This window comes from Cervus elaphus, chromosome 18 (assembly GCF_910594005.1).
Source record: "Cervus elaphus chromosome 18, mCerEla1.1, whole genome shotgun sequence".
Taxonomy (NCBI): Eukaryota; Metazoa; Chordata; class Mammalia; order Artiodactyla; family Cervidae; genus Cervus; species Cervus elaphus.
Genome location: NC_057832.1, coordinates 71,310,324 through 71,336,847, shown reverse-complemented (window position 1 = coordinate 71,336,847; position 26,524 = coordinate 71,310,324). Strand labels below are relative to the sequence as shown.

Genomic DNA, 26,524 nt, shown 5'->3' with positions numbered 1-26,524 from the left:
ATCATTTGATTTTATTCCTAAAAATGAAACAAAGACTCGTTTTAAGAAAAGGAGAGACTTTTAACATAGTTTATTTCTAGAATATGGAAAAAATTTACTGTTTTTTGCACTTATAAAATTGTGGTGTATTTGTTCATTAAAATACCTGTAATTATATAAAAGCACCAGATCATTTCACTATAGAAGATTATGAGAAGTTAAAACTCCAAACTTTTTGATGACCTCATTATTCATTTAAATGCCACCTATTTTAGTAGAGTGACTTTAACTTGCAAAAAAAATGTTCTTTTCAGTCTTGTGGGTTATGTTCAGCACTTAAAGTTTTTTTTATTTCTTCAAAGCAAGAATTGCAGCAAAATATAAAGCCAATTTAAAAAGTACATTTTGTTGTACACATGGTGTATATTATCTACCATAATAAAAGTGTTTTTGAAGCTGATTTTATGTGTGTAAGTTATATGAGGAGTGTCTGTTATAAGCATGAAATAATATCAATAGTAATAATTTCTGTATGGCTTACGGATTTTGAAGCTTTTCATATTCAACTCATTAGTGAGAATCCTGCCTTTTATTTCTGTTACCAGTAGTCAACAACATCTGTTGGTAGACACTTTCAAAAATAGAGTTTCTTTGTGAACTCTATTTATTTAGATAGTTGATATATTCTTTCCTTGGGATAAGTATGAAGGAATAAGTACAGTGTTGACATAGACTCCCACACAGCATGTCTTCAGGAAGGAGAAGAGAGCAGTAAGATATAGGTGTATAAATGAAAGTCTGCACCCATTTGAAATATGTCTAGGCTAACTTAAGGTGCTTCTACCATTGAGTGGTAGAAACATTCGTGCTTGGTAACCTTGTTGGAAATTGTGCTGGGTTTGGGGGATGTTCCCTCTCAGGGTCAAAGGGTTATTTCAGCAGTTCCAGGCAATATGTACAAATATGATTTCCAGGGAAGAAGACAGATATTTCTCCCAAGTCTCCCCATTTATTAGGGAGGAATAACTTTCCCAGAACCACATACCAGCACCCCAGCTCCCACCAGTTCTCACCTCACATCTGCCAGGATTAGGTTCCATGCTCAGGCCTGAAATAACAAAAAGTCAGGGGAATGAAATCACCATGCTTGGATTTGACCAATCCAGTGATTAAGGTGGAAGTGAATTAGGGGAATTCGATGGAAGTGAATTAAATGGAAGTGAATCAGCAGAATTAGGGGTCTACCACAAAGGAGGAGGAGAAGGGAAGAATGGATGTTAGGGGGGCAGCCAATAGTCTGCACATATATATGTATTATTATGTATTAAGTGAAAGTCACTCAGTTGTGTCTGACTCTGCAACCCCATGAACTGCACAGTCCATGGAATTCTTCAAGCCCAGAATACTAAAATACTGGAGTGGGCAGCCGTTCCCTTCTCCAGGAGATCTTCCCAACCCAGGGATCGAACTCAGGTCTCCCACATTCCAGGTGGATTCTTTACCAGCTGAGCCACCAGGGAAGCCCTATGTATGTATATATATACATACGTATGCATGTGCATATGTATTATTTATGTTTCTTGTTTATTTAGGGTCTCTATGGCTTGTTCATAATATCTCATTATGTACTATAAATGTTTTTGAAATTATGAAATTTTAAGTTGAAAATAAAATGAATATGGTAAAAATAATTCAAATAGTACTGAAAGCATAAAACCCAGGTCTTAGTTCTACTGGAATGTCTAAATGTAACCTTTATTAATAGTTTTGTGTATTCTGTAAGAAAGTTTTCTGTTTATATAATTGTTTTTACACAGATATGTGTGTATTAGAGACACTGTACTACATCTTGCTTTTTTAGATCAATAGCATATCTTGGAGTTCTTTCCTTCTCGGTATATAAAGATGGATAGCACTCTTACTTAACAGTTTTGGGTTTTGGACCATTGCACAGTATTGATAATACCATAACATAGTTAACTATTTCCCTATTAATAGAAATATAACTTAGATTTAGGCTGTTTTGTTTTTGATAATTACCAGCAACAGAGTGACCCCTTGGACATGAGTATTGGGTAAATGTTTGAAAATAGAATTGTTAGGTCACAGGGTATGTGAATTTTACATTTTTTGTGGTGAATTTTACATTTTGATTTGTTGTTGTTGTTCAGTTGCTAACCTGTGTCCAACTCTCTGCAACCCCACAGACTGCAGCACGCCAGGCTTCCCTGTCCTTCACTATCTTGCAGAGTTTGCTGAAACTCATGTTCATTGAGTTGATGGGGCTATCCAGCCATCTCATTCACCCACTTTCCCTCCTGCCTTCAATCTTTCCCAGCATCAGGGTCTTTTCCAATGAGTCGTCTCTTTGTATCAGGTGGCCAAAGTATTGGAGCTTCAGTTTTGACATCAGTCCTTCCAATGAATATTCAGGGTTGATTTCCTTTAGTATTGACTAGTTTGATCTCCTTTCTGTCCAAGAGACTCTCAAGAGTCTTCTCTGGCACCATAATTCAAAAATATCAATTCTTTGGCACTCAGCCTTCTTTATGGTCCCAACTGTCACATCCATATATGACTATTGTAAAAACTGTATATTTGAGTATATGGACCTTTGTTGGCAAAGTGATGTCTTTGCTTTTTAATATCCTGCCTAGGTTTGTGATAGCTATTCTTCCAAAGAACGAGCATCTTTTAATTTCATGACTGTAGTCACAGTCCACAGGGATTTTGGAGCCCAAGAAAATAAAATCTGTCTTGTTTCCATTGTTTCCATTGTCTATTTGCCGTGTGTGTGTGTGTGTGTGTGTGTGTGTGTGTGTGTGTGTGTGTGTGTGTGTGTGTGTGTGTGTGTGTGTGTGTGTGTGTGTGAGTCGCTTAGTTGTGTCCGACTCTTTGTGACCCCATAGACTGTAGCCGGCCAGGCTCCTCTGTCCATGGAGTTCTCCAGGCAGGAATACTGGAGTGGGTTGCCATTTCCTCACAAAGTGATGGCGAACAATCTTAAGATGTCACGATCTTAGTTTTTTGAATGTTGAGTTTTAAGCGAGTTTTTCCACTCTTCCTCTTTCACCTTTATCAACAGGCTCTTTAGTTCCTCTTTGCGCTCTGCCATTAGGGAGGTATCATCTGCATATCTGAGGTTGTTAATATTTCTCCCGGCAGTTATAGCCCATCTACCCTCATGGGTTATACTCTTTTGGGCTTCTAACAGTAGCTAAGGAGAGGGAATTGAAATTCCTAACATAGGTCAGTCAGTGGGTCACATCTTAGCTCATATCTTTGGGAAAAAAAGAGAGTTTTTCTTTACAGTAATGTAGAGGAGAAAGCTTTTCATCCTGTAATGCATCACTTTTTTTTTTTTTCAACTTGTAAATACGTTTATGGGATTGTCTTTTGATATAAGGTACAGATAAACCTTAAAATGACTTTATATAGAAATTTTTACTTTATGATTAAATATCTTTTTTTTTTCTCTTAAAATTACAGGTGTTTGGCCCCTGACTGAGAGAGAAGATGACCTGAAAGTCTCTGCCATGGTTTCTCCTAACTTTGATTCAGTATCTGTAGGTGTATTTGCAGACTTTAAGAGGGTTTGTGATAGTGGTGGACTCTGATATATTGGAATCAGATTGTATTGGTTTAAAATCTGGGCCTCCAAATAGAAACTTCAGGGAAGATAACAAGTTTTCGGCCTTGTTACTTTCTAGAAAAAAACATTTCTAGCATCTCAGTGTAATAACAAGTTTCTTAGGCAGGATTTCTATCTTAAAAAAGGGGAAGGGAGGGGGATTGTCAAAGAGGTTCTTACCATTACTCTGAATCTCCCTACTTTATTTTGTTTTTTCAGACTTTTTCAGTACTGGAGTATTGAGACAATCCTACTCCAGATGAATAATACCGAGCCCACTACATTTTTGTTGAATGTTCAATGAGATAATGTTTATGAAAGACATGACTCAGAGTTTGATAATTTATAGTCTTTAATATATTACAGTGGCTGTGGTGGGAGGGTAGTTTAAGAATAAAGAGTTTGGCCAGGAATTATTTTTTCTCTCATTTCTATTTGTGTGACCTCAGAGCAAGGTATTTAACTTTTTGTCTCAATTTTCTTATCTGTAAAATGGTAATAGTAGTAGAATCCACTTTGTTGACTTATAATAATTAACTAACAAATCATTATAATAGTATTCATGATCATCAACCCCACCACAGCCATCACCATTCCAGTTGTCTTGTGTGTGCTCAGTTGCTGAGTCATGTCTGACTCTTTGTAACCCTGTGGACTGTAGCCTGCGAGGCACCTCTGTCCATGGAATTTTCCAGACAAGAATACTGGAGTGGGTTGCCATTTCCTTCTCCAGGGGATCTTTCCTACCCAGGGTTCAAACCAATGTCTTTTGCATCTCCTGCATTGGCAGGCAGATTCTTTACCACTGCGCCATCTAGGAAAATTGATTGCCATTTCCTTAATGCCAGTCGCATAATGGGTATTCAGTATATATTTGCTCTATAAATGAATAATAAAGCTGAAAAACCAGAAAGGGGGGCTGTCCTTGGTTACATTACCTTATCTGTTTGTTTAGTCTTCTTTAAGCACTTGTTAGATTATGGTTGGTTTTCTCTCACTGCCCGCAGTTGGGCCAAAATCTGTCTAGTTTATCTATGTCTGTACCAAGTTGATCAATTTAGGCAAGTGATCAAATTCACTCGTTTTACTGTATATGAGGTCTGTGTCATATAACTTTGCTTAGGAAATGGCTTTGCTATTTAGGTATCAGAACACAACATAGTATGTAATTCCATAGCTTTTTAAAGAATAATCTTAGTACAAACAGCCAACCCAAGTTGTGATAAAAATTGCATTAACATTGCCTTAGTATAGTAAGTTGGATATTCTTAAAAAAAAAAAGTAGGACTATATATGAAAGAAACATTCACCCAGTTGAGTCACATAGTAGAGGTACTGTTCTATAAACTTTGGATATTCAGCACACCATTTCTCACTCTACCTGAAGGGTGTAGTCTGAGTGGAACATTTCTGCTTAGTTAGCTGACAAATGTACACACATTTTCTTGCCTTGGAAATGATTCTTTTTTTCCTTTGGGCAACTTCTATAATTTTTTTCTAGGTTTTTCTCTTAGACATAGGCTATTTGAAATGAGGAATTCCCTTTCTGTTCTTCAGCAACTTTTGATCTTTGTGAGTAAAGGCTTTATGTAATAGCACTGTATTTTAATATGTATTTCCCTATTGGTAACCTGAAGTGCTTTTTCCTCTTAACTAGGTATCTCTTTCCAGCTCCATTTCCCCCATCTCACGATTTTTTTCCTTCTTAAGAAAGGAAAGGATTCTTGAGAGTATCATATTCATCTCATTGGAAAACATCAGTCCAATGATTTATGTGGCTTTGGTGCCATATTGTCTTCATATAGCTATTTCTCTCTGGCTATAATTTCATGTTTCCAAAGGACTTTTGTCCTTGAAATATCAAGGTGTTTAGGCATGGATTGAAAAGAGTAAGAAACGGGAGATGTTGGTTTCTTTTCTAGATTTGCCGACAGCTAAATGTAAAACATTTCCTGGATTTTAGGTAATACTAGAGCAAAAAGCCTGGCTTAATATTTTATTTTCAGTCATTATTGTGAAAGCACACATCCAAAAAATAATATAATTTGTGCCAGACTGGTGTCTTTTACAGAAGAAACAAATATCGCTATCCTCTCTTCTTGATTGAGAAGTTGAATCAGAGTTCATATACAGTTTCCTATGGAATCATATATAGGATATGTATATCCTTACTCTTAATTATGCTGATGACCATGACATCATACTGATCCCCACTGCTTAGAAGAGGCTTAATTTTTCTCAGTAAAATAATTCCAAGTAGGCTAATTTAAAGTACAATGGATTTATTCATTGGTTGGACAGAGACTTTATGATCATAATTGTTCCCTTAGGAATCCATGTGGGTATTATTAGAAAATATGTTACTCATTGATCTTATTCTGTCATATAGTGACCATATTTTCCTCTCAATCTGCTGCTCTGAAAAATAAGTTATAAATTCTAAGGAAATATTTGCTCTATTATATTCTGAATTCTTTAAGAGATAGGACCAGGTAACCCAGGCTGATCTCAAAGAGTGAAAGAATTTATGATATGTACTAGTAAAAAAAACAAACAAACAAACTGCTACTTTTGTTTTATTTTCTAGATGTAAGGCCACTCAATCTTTATATCATTAATTACATGCCTTAGATACATATTATTAATTAGAATAAAGCATACCTTTGGCAAGTTAAAAACACAAGGACCTAAAAAAATGGCATAATGTTTATATAGAAAATATATAGAGGTCTTGTTTTATATAATATAAAGAATGAATTAATAGAATTAGTTTTAGTTTTTAAGGAAATTTGGCAGTATTTTAATAATAAAGTATGTGAACTTTTCTTCCCTTTTTTGGTGGGTGTGTTTTTTAATATTAGTTCATGACTTTCCAAATGAAGCCATCCAAAAAAGCCACAGTGATTCTTTTATTCTGTCATCAGAGTAATAAATCCTTTTTGCCTTTTTTTTCTTTTGTTGGTGGGAAGTATATATCAAACCCACTGTGTTTACTTACTGATGTATAGTACTTAAACAATTCTTTTCTCCCTTTAATTTTCAATTCTGTGTTTACAGCAAGCTACTGATGCTGAAGTGGGAGCTGACCTTGTCCCTTCAGTCACAGTGAAGGTATTGTGCCATAGTTCTAGGCTCTAATGTGCAAGCAGTATCATGCATTTCATCACATCTGTCACTATTGTCACCCTATAAGTAGCATATGGAAATGTAAAAGAAACACTTGGTGGGCAGAAGAGCTAACACACATTTTTTCCAAAGAGGACATCAAAATGGCCAACAGACACATGAAAAGATGCTTAGCATCACTGATTATCAGGGAAATGCACATCAAAATCACAAGAGATGTCACTTCACAGCTTAGAACGGCTATCATCAAGAAGATAAGAGACAACAGGAGGATGAGGATGTGGTGAGAAGGGAGCCCTTAAATATTGTTGGTGGGAATATAAATCGATCCAACCAGTATGGAGATCAATTGGAGGTTCCTTAAAAAATTAAAAAAAAAAAATCTTCTGTATGATCTAGCAACTCCGCTTCTGGGTATAAATCAAAGGAAATGAAAACAGTATTTCCCATGCAATATATACACTCTCATGCTTATGACAGTATTATTCACAAAATAGCCAAGATACGGAAACAACCCAAATGCCCATCAATGGTTGAATGGATAAAAAAAAGATATGGTACATTTACACCCTAGGATATTATTCAACTATGAGAAGGGAGGATACCCTTCCATTGAGCACACTGTGCCAAGTAAGATAAGATGGACAGAGAAAGACAAGTACTATACGATATCACTTACATGTGGGACTCTGAAAAAGTTAAGCCTGTAAAAACACAGGGTAAAATGGGCTTGAGGCTTCCCAGGTGGCTCAATGGTAATGAATCTGCCTGCCAATGCAGGAGCTGCAGGAGATGTGGGTTTGATCCCTGGGCTTGGAAGATCCCCTGGAGGCAGAAACGGCAACCCGTTCTAGTGTTCTTCCTGGGGTAATCCCATGGACAGAGGAGCCTGGTGGGCTGCAGTCCATAGGATCGCTTATCAGGAGTTTGGGTAAGGTTAAGAGTGATGATTTGAAGGGAATACAGGAGTACACTTGTAATGAGTAGTAAATAAACTATAAATATCTAATGCACAGTGTAATGAATATAAATAATAACATTGCACTATAGTTATGTAATGTGATCAGTATCACTGGATTGGCACTCATATTGACAATGTATAAATATATCAAAGTAACGGCTACGGTCCATAGGGTCACAGATTGTCGGACACGACTGAAGTGACTTAGCGCAACACAGCACACAATGTGCTGTATACCTTAAATATACACAATATTACACATTAAATTTATTAATTTAAAAAAAGATTTCTTGGTTAAAAAAGGAAAAAAAAAAAAGGAAAACCCAAACACTTGACATTTGTAAGTTTTCCTTAGCCTTGGGAAGTAAATAGATAACCTTTATCATTTCCTACAAATATAAAAATAGTATTTATAACAGTATGTATATAATAAAAAATTGTAATGACTTATTTATACCTTTAATTAAATGTGTAGTATGATTTGGGGTTATTTTTTAGAAACAGTATTTAAATATACAAAAGGAATTGTGTCATCACATCCATAGTAGACCAAGCAGTTCGTTTCAGTATTATATGTATATTGGGGAATCATATGAATATTAATAATATCTTTCTTCTATGTGTGTATTTGAAAAGAATTCCCAGCCATCTATCTGCCATAATATTAGTTTTAAATGGATGTATTTATAGTAGGAAAATACTAAACGAAGAAGCCGCAGAGTAGAGTAGTGACAAATTGATAGTGCCCCCAAAATACAATATAAAGGATGTGGTTTTGGTTAAGATTTTTAGTCCTGCCATTGTAGAATTTTAGAACTAGGACTCAAATGTAGAACCCTCTTAAGGCATTTAGATTAAAGTGTGGTAATCAGTCAGCACATTATTAAGCTGAAAATATTTATCACTGCCCAGAATTTGGAGCCAGGGAAAGTTGTGGATCTTGGCGATTCACTAAGTCAAAACTTGGACAGGACTTTATATTTTCTTAGATTATGGGTTGCTGTCCTTGGAGGAGCTTGACAGGGCACCAGGCTTTACCAATTGTGTTCGCTTACACTGGACCCAGCGGGTGGCCCAAGTGTGGGGATCTTTGGTAGAAGCTGAAGGGAGCCCAATCTTATAACTGTTTCCTAAGCTAATTTTTTTGGATTCTTGCCACTAGAAACAAGGGTGGTCTTTTCCCAGTCTCCCTTCCCCCTATCCAATCAAAGGCTCTATCTCATTAATACTTCTGAGTCTGGAAAAGCTTTAGTGGCAAGAAATCAAACATTTAAGATAAAAAACAATCCTGCAGTGTTCCAGGAATGATCTGTAGACTTTTGTGTAGGGAAATCCCTTTTATATCTATCTACTGATATTGTTCTGACGCATACATATAATAATTCAGGAGCATGTTGTAAATTTGAAAAAAAAACTTGTACCTAAACAAGATCACATTGCTCATACCAACTTTTTCCCCAACTACTAGTTATTGCTGTAAATAAATACACCTTTCCCTCCCATGTAGTTCTTAGACTTTCCTGTGTAACAGCCACCTTCAAATGATGGCATGACAGTACTGGAAATTTCTCCTTCATTATGGGAATTTAACTGTGTTTGAGAATGACTAAGTTACACTCTCTTCCTTATTGGTATGATAAAAGAATAAGAAAGAATGCGATACTCTAGAGTTACACAAAATCAGCTTGACTTTCACAGCGGACACTGTGACTTCCTGTTTCTGCCTGACAGTTCCTATACAAATTTCTGTTATAAATCTCTCCTTATAGCCTTTAATAACAACAGCAGCCAAAATATATAACCATACAAGTTTCCGTCATAATAAATCCTGTTAATTGAGAAAATTTTTCCATCCGTTCCAAGTGAATGAAGATGTGGCTACCTTGAGTATGTGTGCATGATGCGTGACCATCTATTCCAGGCAACCAAGGCGGAGTGGTTGTTAATACCTGGCCTTTGGAGTCATGTTTATATATCTAGGATAAAAATTTGGTATTATATTTCCTAAGGATCATATTTTATTTTGTTAGAAATGGAAAATAGCATGGAAAACACTCATATTCATGTTTCATATTTTCCCCTTAATATTCTATAATTATTTTTCTCTTAAAATGTGAGGTTTATGATCTAGCCAAGTCTTTAACTTTTTTTTTTTTTGGCTCAAACACAAGTCTTCTTTGTTACTGTGGTTATTTTTGTCACACATCATCTTGATTCACATTTGAAAATGCCTAGTCCATTGTTGGAATTCAATAAATCTGTGTATAAGAGTTATCACCATCCATCTTCCATCTAAACTAAATGCAAACACTTGTAACAGTGTAAAATTGTATGATTGTTGTCTAAGTATGCATTGTTATGCCTAGCAGAGTCAGAACGTCTGCCGCTTTAAAAGTGGCTTATTACTACCTTAAGGATTTTTTGTTTTCATTTTTAAAACTAAGCTCTTGTGAGACCTTCTTGGTCATTCTTTTCAGCTCACTTGCATATATTGGCTTGATGGTCTTAAACGTGTTTTTGAGTTTCTCTGAACCTCTGTTTTTAAACTGTAAAATGGGGATACTTTTTCATTTGCAGTTATTTTGATTCTTAACCACAGCTAATTAAGAGCATGGGCTCTGGACTCTGACAGACAGAAATTAAATGGTGGTTCTTCCACTTATAATCAGAGTTGCCTTGGTCAAATTATCTAGCTTCTCTGAGCCACAGTTTTCTCTTATGTAATATGGGATATAGTGATAGATAGTACCTGTTTCACAATGTTGTAGTGGGCAAATGAGATAATACACACAAATAATTTATTAGCATGGTTCCATGAATATAGAAAGCTGCTACTGGCTATTATCATTAGTTTTATTTAAAATACATGTCCAGACCAGTATGGCAAAATGGTTGTCTGAGGAGGCCTTACAAACAGCTATGTAAAGAAGAGAAGTGAAAGGCAAAGGAGAAAAGGAAAGATATACCTATTTGAATGCAGAGTTCCAAAGAGTAGCAAGGAGAGAGCAGAAAGCCTTCCTCAGTGATCATTGCAAAGAAATAGAGGTAAGCAATAGAATGGGAAACAGTAGAGCTCTCTTCAAGAAAATTAGATACCAAGGGAACTTTTCATGCAAAGATGGGCTCAATAACAGAAATGATAGGACCTAACAGAAGCTGAAGATACTAAGAAGAGGTGGCAAGAATACACAGAAGAACTGTACAAAAAAAGATCTTCATGACCCAGATAATCACGATGGTGTGATCACTCACCTAGAGCCAGACATCCTGGAATGTGAAGTCAAGTGGGCCTTAGGAAGCATCACTAAGAACAAAGCTAGTGAAGGTGATGGAATTCCAGTCGAGCTATTTCAAAATCATAAAAGATGATGCTGTGAAAGTGCTGCATTTAATATACCAGCAAATTTGGAAAACTCAGCAGTGGCCATAGGACTAGAAAAGGTCAGTTTTCATTCCAATCCCAAAGAAAGGCAATGCCAAAGAATGCTCAAACTACCGCACAATTGCACTCATCTCACACTCTAGCAAATTAATGCTCAAAATTCTCCAAGCCAGGCTTCAACAGTACATGAAACGTGAACTTCCAGATATGCAGGCTGGTTTTAGAAAAGGCAGAGGAACCAGAGATCAAATTGCCAACATCTGTTGGATCATCAGAAAAGCAAGAGAGTTCCAGAAAAACATCTGCTTTATTGACTATGCCAAAGCCTTTGAGGGGATCACAACAAACAGTGGAAAATTCTTAGAGACAGGAATACCAGACCACCTGATCTGCCTCCTGAGAAATCTGTATGGAGGTCAAGAAGCAATAGTTAGGACTGGATATGGAACGACAGACTGGTTCCAAATAGGAAAAGGAGTATGTCAAGGCTGTATATTGTCACCCTACTTATTTAACTTATACGCAGAGTACATCATGAGAAATGCTGGGCTGGAGGAAGCACAAGTTGGAATCAAGATTGCCAGGAGAAATATCAATAACCTCAGATATGCAGATGATACCACCCTTGTGGCAGAAAGTGAAGAAGAACTAAAGAGCCTCTTGATGAAAGTGAAAGAGGAGAGTGAAAAAGTTGGTTTATAACTCAGCATTCAGAAAACTAAGATCATGGCACTTGGTCCCATCACTTCATGTCAAATAGATGGGGAAACAGTGGAAACAGTGACAGATTTTATTTTTGGGGGCTCCAAAATCACTGCAGATGGTGACTGCAGCTATGAAATTAAAAGACACTTGCTTTTTGGAGGAAAAGCTATGACCAACCTAGGCAGCTTATTAAAAAGCAGAGACATTACTCTGCCAACAAAGGTCCGTGTAGCCAAAGCTATGGTTTTTCCAGTATTCATAGATGGATGTTAGAGTTGGACCATAAAGAGAGCTGAGCGCTGAAGAACTGATGCTCAACTGTGGTGTTGGAGAAGACTCTTGAGAGTCCCTTGGACAGCAAGGAGATACAACCATCTTAAAGTCCATCTTAAAGGAAATCAGTCCTGAATATTCATTGGAAGGACTGATGCTGAAGCTGAAACTCCGGTACTTTGGTCACCTGATGCGAAGAACTGACTCATTGGAAGAGACGCTGATGCTGGGAAAGATTGAAGGCAGGAGAAGGGGATGACAGAGGATGAGTTGGTTGGATGGCATCATCAACTCAATGGACATGAGTTTGAGTAAACTCTAGGAGTTGGTGATAGACAGGGAGGCCAGGCATGCTGCATTCCACGGGGTCGCAAAGAGTCGGACATGACTGAGTGACTGAAGTGAACTGACAAACCAGTATGAAGGTTTTGGTTGTTCAGTTGTGACGCCATAGAATGTAGCCTTTTTTCGACTCCATTGACTGTAGCCTTCCAGGCTCCTCTGTCCATGGAGTTCTCTAGGCAAGAATACTGGAGTGGGTAGCCATTCCCTTCTCCAAGGGATCTTCCTGACCCAGGGGTGGAACCTGGGTCTCCTGCATTGCAGTCAGATTCTTTACTGTCTGAGTCACCAGGGAAGGATTATTATTAATAATAAAATATTTAAATTATATTCTGTTTATTTAAAGGAATAGCCATTAGAAAGAATGTTGTATGTAGTACTTGCATAGTTCTTCCTGTAATTACCATTAGGGTTTTACTAAAAAGGTATTATGAATTTTTTAATAAATTTTCAAACATCATTAAGGAAGCTTTTTTCGTGGTATGCAGATTTCCCCCCATACCTAGGGCTCATAAAGTGAAAATCTGAGGGTTCGTTGTTCATTTGCTGTATTTATTGTATTTATTTTCATCAGTTATTTTCCTTTAAAACTTTTACTTTGCAAGTCAAAAATTTTATGTTTATTTTAAAATTGTACAGAATACACACATCATTTAAAATTAATACATTACTGAATCTAATTGTATATGTATAGGGTTTGTAGGCCAGTTATACTTGTATATTATTTTTCTATCTGTAGTCTCTCTGTATGTGTGTGTGTATGTATATAATTAAGGTATAGTTGATAGATGCCTTTTACCTAAGAGAAAATTAAAAACTTCTTTTCTTTAAAATTAAGTATGCCCTTGCTTGTGCCCAGTCACTAAATCATGTGCAACTGTTTTGTGACTCCCTGGAATGTAGCCCACCAGGATCCTCTGTCCATGGGATTTCCCAGGCAAGAATACTGGAGTGGGTTGCCATTTTCTCCTCCAGGGGATCCTTCCAACCTAGTGATCAAACCCACATCGCCTGCGTTGGCAGGCAGATCTTTATCACTGAGCCACCAGGGAAGCCATTCTCTTGCATTATGCTAATTAGTAGTGAAATGAATCTGTCTCGTATACTATAGTAGCAAGACTGAAGTGCTCCAAGGCAAAAAAAAACCCACGTAGAAGAGAGCTTCTCAGCTCTGGTTGTATGTAGGTCTTACCTGGGGAACTATTAAGAAAAATACCAATACCCAGGTCTGCCCCCAGAGATTGTGACTTAATTGGTCTAGCAACGCTACCCGACTAGTGACTATAATAAATCCAGCTTGCCATGTGGATAAACTTATCCAAAGGGGATGATTCAAAGAGACTGGGATTTTTAGGAGATAAAATCCAGAGAGAGAATGTTCCCAATGGAAGCCAGATCTTTAAGCTTTTTCTTTGATTCCCTTAGCACTGTGGCCCAGCAAACATCTTTGGGCCTGATGAATTCTACTGATGTTTCTCTTTAGGGGGAGTGAGAGAAGTCCTGGCCTTCTCAACCCATACTCACCCTATTTCTGAGGCAGTCTATTACCCCAGAATTCTTAGCTATTAATTCTAATTGGAGTGGGAGGGTTTTTTCTTAGCATCATCAACCAAGAGCACCAGTTTGGAAGTACAGCCAGCTTAGATATGTAGTCAATTAGTCAATATTGCCATTCTTTGATGTTTTCTAGAGTAGTATGTCAGCTATTTTTGCTTTAAGCCACAGAAGAAAATGTAGTATTTAAACTACATATGTAGTTAAACTAGCAAATACCTACATAGTAAGGAAATCTTTACAGAGCAATTAACTTCTGAAAAAGGTGATATACTGATACTAGATAAAATAAATAATTCATAATGCCACATCTATGTAAAGAAGAATTAACACATATAATATTTTATGATGTAATTATTCGCCAGACATGAGGGAAGAATTTTTGGGTCTGCTATTGATAGACCATTTTTAATAGCTTTATTCAGTTATCATTCACATACCATGCAATTATAGGTCTATAGGGTCACAAAGAGTCATACATGACTGAAGTGACTTAGCATGCACAGAATGATCACCAGAATTTAATTTTTAAACATTTTTGTCCCCCACCCCAGTAAAAACTCTGTATTCCTTAGCTGTCACTTTCTTTTCTCTCCACACCCCCACTTTCAATCCCACTACCATCCCCAAGCAACTGCTAATCTATTTTCTGTCTCTGTAGATTTGCCCACTCTGGGTATTTCATATAAATTGCATCAAATAATATGTGGTCTTTCTGTGACTGGCTTGTTTCATTTAACATCTTAATAATGTAATGTACCCATGTTGTAGCATCTACCAGTACTTCATTTAGTTTTATTACTGAATAATATTTCATTGTATGGATATTCCATATATTGTTTGTCACTTCATCAGTTTATGGACACTGGGATTGTTTCTAATTTTGGTTATTGTGAATAAAGCTGCTGATACATGTGTCCAAGATTTTGGGTGGACATTTGTTTTATTTCTCTTTGTAAGGAATTATGAGGTTAAATGATAAATTTATGTTTAATTTTAAAAGAAACTGTCAGACTTTTTTCTTGATTAGCTATACCATTTTACATTTCCATCAGCAATTTAGGCAGGTTCTTGTTTCTCCACATTCTTGGTAACACCTGTTTTTACCTTTTTGAGTATAGCATTTTAGTCGATGTATAGTAGTAGTCCAATGTGGTTTTACTTTGTATTTCATACAGCGATTTTGAGCATTCTTTCATATGCTTGTTGGCTATTTGTATATCTTCTTGGAGAAAAAGTCTGTTTGATTCCTTTGTCCAGTTTCTAACTGGGTAGAGCTTTTTAGTCTACTACTTATGTTACACATTATGTTTTGTGATAGCTCATTTTTTTTCTTAGATGGTCTTTCTCTAATTATTTGTTATTTTTTAAGTAGTTGTAGTATTCTGTCAATTTGGAAAAAATGTAATTTTCTGTTAACAGCAATTTCTATTTTCTTAGGTCACACTGCAGAATCGAGTGGCACTGCAGAAGGTCAAATTATCAATCTATGTGCAACCACCTTTAGTACTAACTGATGATCAGTTCACCTTTGAATCTATGGGTAAGTGTTTTCTTTTGGCTGAAAGTCTATCATGGTGTGAGGTTTTTTTTTATTAATTTTTTTATTAGTAGATTTATTTCATGGCTATATTTCTAGTCTGAATATATCAGGAATTTTACTGAAATCAATGTGTTGTTTTGCTTATATTTCCCCTCTAAACATCAGTCATGGACATTCAATGAATGGCTGTTGAGCCATAGTAATTACAGATCTTCAAGCCATTTTCTTAACTAAATGGACCTGCAATTGTACTTAATTACTATATTTTGGAAGGATATTTTAATGGTGTTTCTCTAGTGAGCTATTTATTGAGTCACTAGAAAGAATATTTATTGGTTTTGGAGTGTGTCCTGAATTTGAGTTTTGGCTCTGACACTCAAGGGCTTCCCTTGTGGCTCAGCTGGTAAAGAATCCACTTGCAATTCGGGAGACCTGGGTTTGATCCCTGGGTGGGTAAGATTCCCTGGAGAAGGGAAAGGCTACCCACTCCAATATTCTGGCCTAGAGAAGTCCACGGACTGTATAGTCCATAGGGTCATGAACAGTCGGACACGACTGAGTGACTTTCACTTTCACTTTCTAACATTCACTCAGTGTAACCATGGGCAAGCCACTTTGGTAATTATATGGAACCTCTTTTTTTTTTTTTTTTTTTTAATTCTACAGAAAGGGAATAATGATATCTGTCTTACAGAACTATTTTAATTTGAATTTAATCAGAAAATTAATTAGATTTAATTAGAAAATGAATATGATATCTGTAATAATGCTTAAAATAGTAGACAGGTAATAAATGACAACTCTTTGTAAGATTTATTTGTATAGAGTCTCTCTTACCACTTACATCCAAGTTGTCATTAATTCTGATAAAATGACTTCTGAATTGTCTGTCAAGTCTTTTTCTGTTTTTCTTTATGCCAGTGTTTAGATGGGAACCCTAATTTTACCCATAATAATCAAGACCATCTCTTTTTTTTTTTCTTTATATAACTAACCTTTACCTGAGTATGTGGCAAATAGTGGAAACTCAATAAGTACTCATTGAATCAGTGAACTGAATGGTTAGTGGTTGAGGTAAACTTGTAGGTGGCATCTTACTTTATCTGTAAAATTTTCACAGTACTTCCAAGTTGTCTTTCTAAAACACTCTGGATAATTAATGTTTTCCAGTTGAAAACTTTTTATAGCTGTCTAATACATGTTGGAGGTCAAGTACATGAATATGGAAGGCTATGTACAATCTGTTAAGTTGCTACAAGTTTAGTTACATCCATATCCAGTTCCCCCTTTCATTTTCTCCTGCAGTCTGTGTTCTAGCCATGGTAAAGCACTATTTCCCACTCCCAAATTCTCTTTCCCTTTGTGTACCTTATTCTTTGTTCATCTTGCCTGTTCATCTGAGTAAAGAAACGCAGTGGTGTGGAATGGCAGGTACCCCTGTTCTGGAGTCAATGCCTACCTCTGTCTTAACTACATGACCTTGGGCAAGCTTTTAAATCTCTGTTGTCATTTTCCTCATGCACCAAAAATGGAGATAATAATAGTGGCCACCATGTAGGGTTGTTGTGAGGATTAAATGAGTTAATCTATGCAAGTGTTATATAAAATGCTTAGGACAGTAGCTGGCATGCAGTGTATGTCTAATTTCAGTTGTTGTTAATAATAATTGCCTGAAATTATGTAACATATTATTTTTACGTTGCTTATAGCACCAGATATGACTAGAACTGTAGGCTTTTCCGTTTATCTGAAAGGAAGTTATTTACCACCTGAATTGGAAGGAAATGCTGTTGTTTCTTATTCCAGACCAACAGGTAAACATATAGTTCACAAATTTATAAGCCTAATAATCACTTCTTTTAAATTACTGGAGTTGTGGGTTAAATGTTTAAGTGTTTAAGATGGGAAGACATATTGTAACTATTATTAAAAGAAAAAATATTATTACACAGTTAAATAAAAAATATCTGTCCAAGTTACTTTCATGTGTTAAGAATAATTAGTGATAAGTCTATTCAGCTGATTTCTATATGTAATGTTTGATTCTATCTTTTCAATTAATAGTGAATATGATATTTTTTATTCTCACTAGAATAATGTTATCTAGTCAGACTTCATGTATTTGAGCTAAACAGAAAAGCCTAGTCTGAATTAGTAAAAATCGCCATATAGGTTACTCTAATATTAAGGCAGTCTTTAGAGTTTCAGACACTGCTTTAGTGATTAAATGAAACTCTTTAATATCTTACATGTTAAAATACTTAAGAACAGGATCTGTATTATTTCAAGAAACTAATAGATCAAAAAGTTCTTTTTAGACCAGTAGAGATCCAGTTATTATAAATTTCAAGTTGGATTCAATTTTATAGTTTCTTTGTGTGTTTTTAGTGAATTTTTCATAGTAACAGTTTGACAATTAGTTGATTGATAAATAATAATTAGTCATTGCTTTTTTAAAAAAGTTTGAATATAGTATAACTGATAGGCTATTTCAGTAGTGTTGCATTTGTGTTTTTAAGCATTTCTGTACAGTTGTCTTAGTTTAAAAAGCCTTAGAGATGCCATATTCATATTTTTTCTATTGATATCCACTTTGGTTACTTAGCAATATTTTTATGAAACTGTCACCCTACCTACTGTGCTAATGAGGCACCTTGGCAGTGTTTTTAAAATTGTAGTTCTTATTTTGTCTCAGTGAATTTTCTGGTTTATGCATTGACAACTCTATGCTTGGAGGTGTTTTTTTATAACTTTAGTACAAGTTTTCAAAATCTGTTTCATCTTTATAAATAATTTTATTTTAAATTATAAAAAATAATTTTTAGCCAGAGTGACCACTTTAACCTTTTACCTATATTTTCAAAATATGAGGTAGTGTAAATAATTTATGTTTAAGCAGCTTTGAGAAAGCTGGCTTCAGAAAGAAATACAAGACCTCCGTGAGGGATCAAGAAATGATGGACATTTTAGTTGGATATTTCTGAAAAGAACATTGAAATGTTCAGTGAGTTATGAAATAAAAAATAGGACATGTTGGCTAAAATCTCTAGATAATGTATCATTAATTGACTATCTCAATAATCATAGGATAAAAAATTATACTTTTTATCTTTGCTACTCCTTGAAAATATAGTTGTAGAGATTGTTGATGCCATAATTCAACTAGTTATTTCATTTATCTTTAAGGAAAAGTAGTTGAAAATAAATTTAAAATAAATAAATGCAATACCTAGCAAGTAGACAAAAGCTTAAAACTACGCTATAAAGTTATTAAATCATTTGGTGAGCTTATGGTTGCACATACCATTTTTAGCTATTATGCTTTTGTAAAGATGGAATTTGAAAGATTATAAATTATTACTAAAAATGCATAAATAATTGGTTGAAAGCTAATTTGAAATTAAAAACAAGTCTATAAAAGTAAAAGGATACTTAGACAAGCTGGAAAGAAAAGGCATTGTTCCATAATAATATCTACTAATTAAAATTATAATATAAGCAAGGCTAACTGGAAATACTAATTATATGTATTTGCCTTTAGCTCATTTTTTTCCCCCCAAAATTCATGTAATGCTCTGATGTCATTTACATGTTGAATCTGGTTTGTTTTTGGTTAGATCGTATATCTTTACGTCTTTTTGCCACACTTATACTGGAATAACACCCTCTCATGGACTTGTGAGAATGGAAGAGCAAATATATTATTAGATTTCAGTTACTCATGTTATATTCTTCAACTGTGAATTGGCTCGTATTTATTGGAGGGCCATTTAAATCATCTGTATGAATCTTTAAAGTTTTAATTTATATTTCAAGCAGATGTGCATTAAATTTGTGCTGTAATTTTATGACAAATAATTTGTTGTATTCTTTTTCCCCTATCCTTTTTTGCATTGTCTCTGATGGATAGAGAGAAATCCTGATGGTAAGTGAAAAGATAATTTAGAACAAAATGAATTTCAGAAATGAAATTTGGTTGGTAATTGAATTGTTGTATTATCCCTTGAATGAATTCTTTTTATGGACTGCTGTTTTGACTCTAGCAACCTCTTTAGGGTGATTCAGTGCCTTGATTTGGCTACAGAGAAGACAATAGATGTTTCCGTAATAGATATTTGTCATTCATTATTTGTTGTTTCAGAGTCATGAGAAACAATGAAACTTCATGACATTTTTGAACAAAACCAAAGGTGTCATTGACTATTTATGTCTGTAAGTTACTTGTGATTTGCCTGTATGCTCTGTTATCTTAGTTTACTTAAAAAGAGTAAGGAAAACAATTCTGAATTCTAAATTGTCTGATTCTGTATACCCCAAAAGATTCACCCCTTTGTCTGATCAGAATGCCATGTGTACTCAGTCTATGGGCCTATTCCTTGTTTTGTTTAGAATTTGTGGGGAAATATTATCAAGAATCTGACCCCTTGAACTTGCCTGGGTCAGTGTTGTCACTGTTTTGTCTTCTCTAAATCCTTTGTTTATGACTTTGCTGTAATACTTATCATAATATGAATTTCATTGTTTGTTCCTTAGGTCTCCCTAGTAGATTTTTGAGCTCTTTGAGAGCAGGGTTCAAGTCCTTGAATTGTGCAGTATTCTAAATTATATGGAAGATTATATGGGAGACACTCTGAAAGTATCTTCTACTTTGATTATTTTTCTTTCTAGACACAGACTTAATGGAATGGTTTTTCTTAGTTTATTAGCCATTTTAAGATTAATATTAGATAATATTAATTGGTAATATTAGATAAATAATATACTTAATGGCCTTATTTATTCATAGAGTTGTGGTGGTACCAACAACCTCAATTGCATAGTGTCTGGAAGGTGAAAATATATTTATATGAGAAATATTTTAATAGAAGTAAGCTTTTAGCTTGCATGAAGTGTACTTGTCAAATTAGAGTTTGGGTTATTAAAAATATTAGTAATTAATATTTACATTTTACTTTGCAAGTTTGCATGTAACTGATAAGATTTTGCAATAACTTTTAGAAAATTCTGTATTATTATTTAAATTATTTTGAGTTTTTAAAAAATTCTGTAAAGGTTATTATTGAAAGTAATTTATTCCCTTTTACTATAAATTCAGATCAAACTATGAGAAAAAAATCACAATATATGGAAATTTCAGTATTTCAATGCAAAGCTAAAGCCAGTTTTAATAATCTCTTATGCTATATTTAAACATTTTAATTAAGCTTCAGGAGTAGAGTTGAAATATTCAGCTTCACCTAGTACGCAAAAAATAATATGTTGCCATTTAGATCTTACTTATACACAAAGCTTCACATTTCAAAGACTGTTCCATTTTATTGACCTGATCTGTTCAGACTGTATTGCAGATAAGCAGTCCTGCTTTTCAATGTGGAAAAAGAGAAGCAAATGAGGTTTTATGTTGTCCCATAAGAATTAGTCTCCATTATTTCTGCATTAAAGTTACATGACTTGGGCAGTGTAAAACATGAGTGCAGATGGAGCACAGTACGTAGCCAGACATAACAGGAAGGGATCAAGGAAGTTCTGGCTACCAGACTTGCTACTGCTTTCGGGCCCCTTGTTTTCAACACGAAATGACTCTAGCAGGCCCCTGGAAAGAGTTCTAAAGGCATTATATAGATGTGTAATATATAGTTATTCTACTCTGGTATATAAGTTCTTTTTTCTTTTTTTTAAAGCACATTTTGGCTTCCCTCTTGACAGTGATACTGGTCTCTTGGGTGTGCCAGGGGTAATTAGAATTCTCTTCCTGGAAAAACTGTTCTGTCAGGAGTGATTTTGATGTGAATTTTGTCTCTAAGTGTTACATAATTTTGTGATTAATTACACCATAGTACTTGTGACTATCCATTTCCTCAAGTAAGCTAGCAGGGGAAGTATTTGAAGGAGAAGTGATTATATTTGTTAAAAAACTGTAGAACAACGTCAGTCTGATTAGTGAGTAGGCCAATATTTGCGTATTACAAATGACCAAATTTTCTTCTCTCTCAGCATTATACTGAGAGAGTTGAATAAGCCAAATAGCCTATTTTGCCAACTAAATATTGCTGATGGTAGACAATTAGGGCAAGTTAGGCTCTTTCAACTAAGCTGAAAGCTACCCTACTAGTAACTTTGGAAAGTCTTCAAATACAAATAATTTTTTCCTTTCCTTATTACCCTCACACATACCTCTACACATCTTTGGCTTCAGGTTCTTAGGTACAATTATAGCCTGAAGAGAAATTGGCAGACAAATTTACATTTCAAGTTTCTTAAGAAAATGTAAACCTCAATAGTAATGTGCCTCTGATAAACCCCATGTTTAAATACTAGACATTATATTTTGAAATGTTTAGGTTTTAATTTGATGGGAAGTATTATAAAATACTGGCTTTGTAATTTTTCTTTTAAAGATTTTGTTCCCTTAAACTTATTTCTAAAGGATTTCATATTCTTTTTTTCTTCCCTGATGGTAAAACTTCTCAAGCTGCCATCATTTAAAAAACAGCCATAATCATTTTATTAAGTATGTGTCATCATTTTTCAAAGTAATGTTTTCCAAATGTCCTATGAAACAGGTTTACAATTCTTGGAGAGAAAAGAAATTCTGGAGGGGTTCTACAAATCTTAGCAACTGCTGACCATTGCCCTTGTGTGTGATATTGTCATTAACTGACTTAACTGAACTGTGAATTGAGTTATAATGTATTACCCTTTTTGAGTTTATTACTGCTTGCAATCCTTTTGTTTCAATTTCTGAAAACATGTATATACTACTAGTTTCTTTAGCTCTGGGTTCTTGGAGATTTAGGGCAATAATCTTCAAATATATATAAGTAATGTAAAGCTAGCGTTGATCATGATTAATTTTGTTTTACCACAAATTCAATCAGTACCTGGTCCAAGTGAAACTGAGCCACAGTTTTAGCAGTATAATTTTAAAGAGTATTTACAGTTAAATTTTATTTGAACAATTAGCTCAGACTTGGTTGAAAGTACATAGATGATAGCTTTTCTTTGTGCATTTACAGAATTGTCAGAAGATGAAGTGTTTTTTTCCCCATTATTCTATTCATTTAAAATGAAGGAAATGGAAATAGGCTACAGTTTCCTGGTTTTTTCCAGATTGCATCTATTAATTGAGGCTATAATTTATATATTGTAGAGGAAGCATATTAGTAGGTATATATTCATAATTTGGGGATGTATGGAATATATGAAGTTGGAAAGAATAATACTTTGTGATTTTTTTTTATGATGATATTGATAGTTGTGGTTTGAGCAGTAGCTTAGATCATGTTACCATAATATTTTGAGTCAAAACATTTCATCACTGTTAAGTACAAATTCACATGCCTCTAAAACCTCACAAAATGTCAGGAAATAATACCCTGGGACTTTTCTGAAGAGACACCAGTTATAATTTGCATCTAGGATTCCAGGAGAAGTGAATTTAACATCTGTTGGTTATGAGCAAAAAATGAGCTATGTAAAATTTGATGGATAATAGATTATATTGAAGAGAATGACAAATATGCTCCACATGCTCTGAAAAAGTATTTAATTGACCTCATATATCAATATGTTTGCCATTTTTGATGATCTCTCACTATCCTTGTGAATAAGTAGTACTGAAAAGTGTACTCCCAGCTTGGTTGTAGAATAAACCACACAACTCCAGTTGGCATTAACAAAATATATTGCTAATTCTAGGAATCCTACTTTGGGATCATGTCTCCAAAATTCCCTTCTTCTGCTTTCCTATTTTTAACCTGCCCTCTGACTCCACTGTAAAGAAATAAAGGAATTAAAGTGTGGATCCATTAGGTAGAGTAGAACATTTTAAGTCTTCCCTTTCTCTATAGTAGTTTACTAAGATATAGGTTTCTGTATATTATTTTTTTATCCTATCCAGTCAAATATAGAATCCTAGATTAAAAGGAGAGAAGAGTAAAGTTGTAGAATTGCTTTACTTGATTTATTAGTAGAGAGCCTAGTTTGCTTTGGTTTCGGTTTCATTTTTTATAAAAATATTAAAAGGAATGGCTTTTAAAAACTTTAAATTCTGATATAAAAATCTTCATTGTTATTTATTCATGAAATTGCCTATTTCAATATGCCTCTATACTTTCTGAAAAAATTTGAGAATTGAATGACTGTGTAAACCTTTCAAGATGCTGTTTAAAAGTGATATGTAAAGTTAAATGAATTGGGAAAAATTAATTTGTATGAAAGTAATATTCTTAATGTTGATGTGTAAAATGACATGAAGTTTATTAGAACTTCAGTAGGACAAATTCTGCTTTCATGCTCATAGTTTATTGCAAATTGTTAATTATACTTTGAATCTTCAGTAAATAAAAGAGCTAAAGATTAATAGATTGGGGAGATAGAGAAATGATTAGATGTGGTCATACAGAGTATTCCTGATATAAACTTCCTATTCTTTGCTCATTTTAGCTGATAGTCTTGTATTAGGACTAGAGGTTTGAAGGTCTTCATAATAGTTTAGTAATTGAATATAACTGCATGTAATCTTTTATATAACATTCAACTGTGAATTTTTAAAAATGATATTATTATTAAAGGCAGAGCTTACACTTATGCTCCTTTTTAAGATTTTATTTTTGCCTTGTACCTTTGGATAATAATGTAAAAACATAAATTATGATAATGCTTTCCAGTTATTTCAGTTGTGCTAGCTGAAATGGCCAGGTAGCAAACATTTAAACTAAGATATGTTGCTACCACATACTACAGTTAGTGAAGTAGTACAGTTTTTTCTTATTTGTCAAATTTACGAGTATATATTTCTCTCTTTTTAATTTCAGGCATTCCTCGAGTTAGCCAATGTAAGTTTAGACTTCCTCTGAAATTAGTCTGCTTACCAGGCCAGCCTTCAAAAACTGCAAGCCACAAGCTAACTATTGATACCAACAAATCTCCAGTCAGTCTTCTCAGTCTCTTTCCAGGTAGGACTTTTGAAGTAACATGCCTGTAACATCAGAAATGTTAAGAATTTAGAATGGAATCCTTCATCAACAGGTAATGATAGGGTAATTATCAGATAATTGTTAAGTCAGAGTATAAAAATACCTCAAGGGTTTTTTCCTCTTGTTTGCCTGTTCAAAGGCAAATGGCTTATATCAACAAGGTAATAAAGTGCACCTTTTAAGTTTGATTAAAATTATTATAATCATTATTTTGCTTCGGAATAGAGAAATGAAGACATCAAATGTTTCTTTTTAGACCGTGGGATTTTTTGGGCTTGGAATGTAAATATTTATTATTAATCTTTACTGTAGGTTTTTGAATATATCCCTTTTCTAAGCATATAAATATTTATTATTAACCTTCATTGTAGGTTTTTGGTGATGTACCTTTTAAAAGTATATTCTTATGCCTCTGAAAAGTAATCTCTTAAGTAGGTGTTTGTGATTCCGCTGTCTTCAGCAGTTGGAAGGGACAGTGTTCATTCTCTGCCTCTGATGTTTTAGAAGGGGTTTCATGTATAAAGCTTGAACATCACAGTGAACATTTGGGATAATTTGTGAAGGTGTGACTTTCTCCAGGTGTTGGTTTTTCTTTTTTGAGTAAGTTAGAAAAGAGAGAAGCATTGATTGGATCAAACATCTTTAGTTGCCAGGGTTTCTAATGTGTCACATCTATTAACTTTCTCGGTGATGAAGTGGAATTAAAAAAATATCTGGGAATTAAATCAACCCTTTTAAATCCATCATTAAAATTCAGCACTGTTGACTGTAAGATGCATCTTCACCCTTGCATTAGTGGATAGGATTTAGAATACAAAGTATTTCCCACAAGATTTAGAAATTTATGGTAAGTCAACTTTTGTGTTATTAACTACTTAAAGTGATTAACATTTACTTTTCATTAATTTGAAGTCTTTTTTAAAAGCCTTATTTATATATAACTCTATGAAAAATCTCCAAGATGCTCTTTATTACACTTAATCTATTCTTCAGTTCAAATGAATTTGAGTGAATGAGCATGTGTGTGTGTGCTTGTGTGTCTGTAGTTAACAAGGAGTTTTGTGCCTTTGGTTTCTTATTCCTTTCCCTTCACTTTCTTCTAGTCAATTTTCTCGTAACAAAGTTGGATTGTAAAAGGGGCAGAGTCACTGCTTTTGTAACATCTTATACAAGCATGCTAGTTCCTTGCTCTCCTATCCTGACAATATAAATTGCATATGCTGCATGCTAAGTTTATTAATATCTTTGAAAAATGTTTAAGACTGGCTTCTGAGTGGTTGATCTTTACTGTACATGGCTGAAACCAATAGAGATTAAATAAGGATGCATGCTTTTGACCAGAGAAGGAAACTCTGTAAGCTCTGGTTGGATAGAAGTACTAAGGAAAGCTTAGATAACTCATTCATTTCTGTCCTGATTCTGGACTTAGTTGTTTTGATGTTTCATAGGTTCATCAGCGTATATTTGCATCTTATTCATTTTAACAGTAAGACTCAATGACAAATTTTTAAAAGTTTCCCCTAAGATTCAGTTTATGAATACAGCATGTTCTCTTTTGAATTTCCAGATTTGTATTCATATTAAACATGCTGGAATCCTGTAATTGTTTAAAATAAATACTCTTGCTACTTTTTTACTTTTCATAATATATTCGTTTTTGTTATATGTGACTTTTATATGTTGATATTAAAGTTGCTATTGCAAGTTTATTTTTTAATGGAAATAAACGAATTCTCTTCATAGAGAAGAAATAAAACAACTTTTAGTCTACATCTCTTCCTATTTGTTTATTTCAGTACTTTTTTGTATATTTAAAATAGCTTTAATTTTTCTGGTTACAAAAGATTTCTGAAATTTAGCAATGGATAACCAAGAAGAAAAAAACAAAAGTTACTGATAATTCTACCACCCAGCAGTATCTACTTATGTTTCATTACATTTCCGTACTCTTTTAAAAAATATTTTCTCTAAGCATTTCATCCCGCCAAAGAATATTACTTTGCATATTGTTATGAAACACTTTGCTGTGTAATTAGATTTTTGTTTTATG

The 26,524-nt window shown here is 34.3% G+C and overlaps 1 protein-coding gene across 5 annotated transcripts in view; it reads left to right on the top strand.

Moving 5' to 3' along the window:
• BBS9 (Bardet-Biedl syndrome 9) overlaps positions 1–26,524 on the top strand; it is a 446,238-nt gene that overhangs the window by 185,083 nt on the left and 234,631 nt on the right. For all 5 annotated transcript variants that reach the window (XM_043873466.1, XM_043873465.1, XM_043873464.1 and 2 more), the window contains 6 exons: positions 3,469–3,545; positions 6,668–6,721; positions 15,394–15,496; positions 17,206–17,310; positions 19,407–19,421; positions 24,313–24,453. In XM_043873466.1, the coding sequence (XP_043729401.1) occupies positions 3,469–3,545; positions 6,668–6,721; positions 15,394–15,496; positions 17,206–17,310; positions 19,407–19,421; positions 24,313–24,453 (495 nt within the window). The remainder of the gene's footprint in view (positions 1–3,468; positions 3,546–6,667; positions 6,722–15,393; positions 15,497–17,205; positions 17,311–19,406; positions 19,422–24,312; positions 24,454–26,524) is intronic.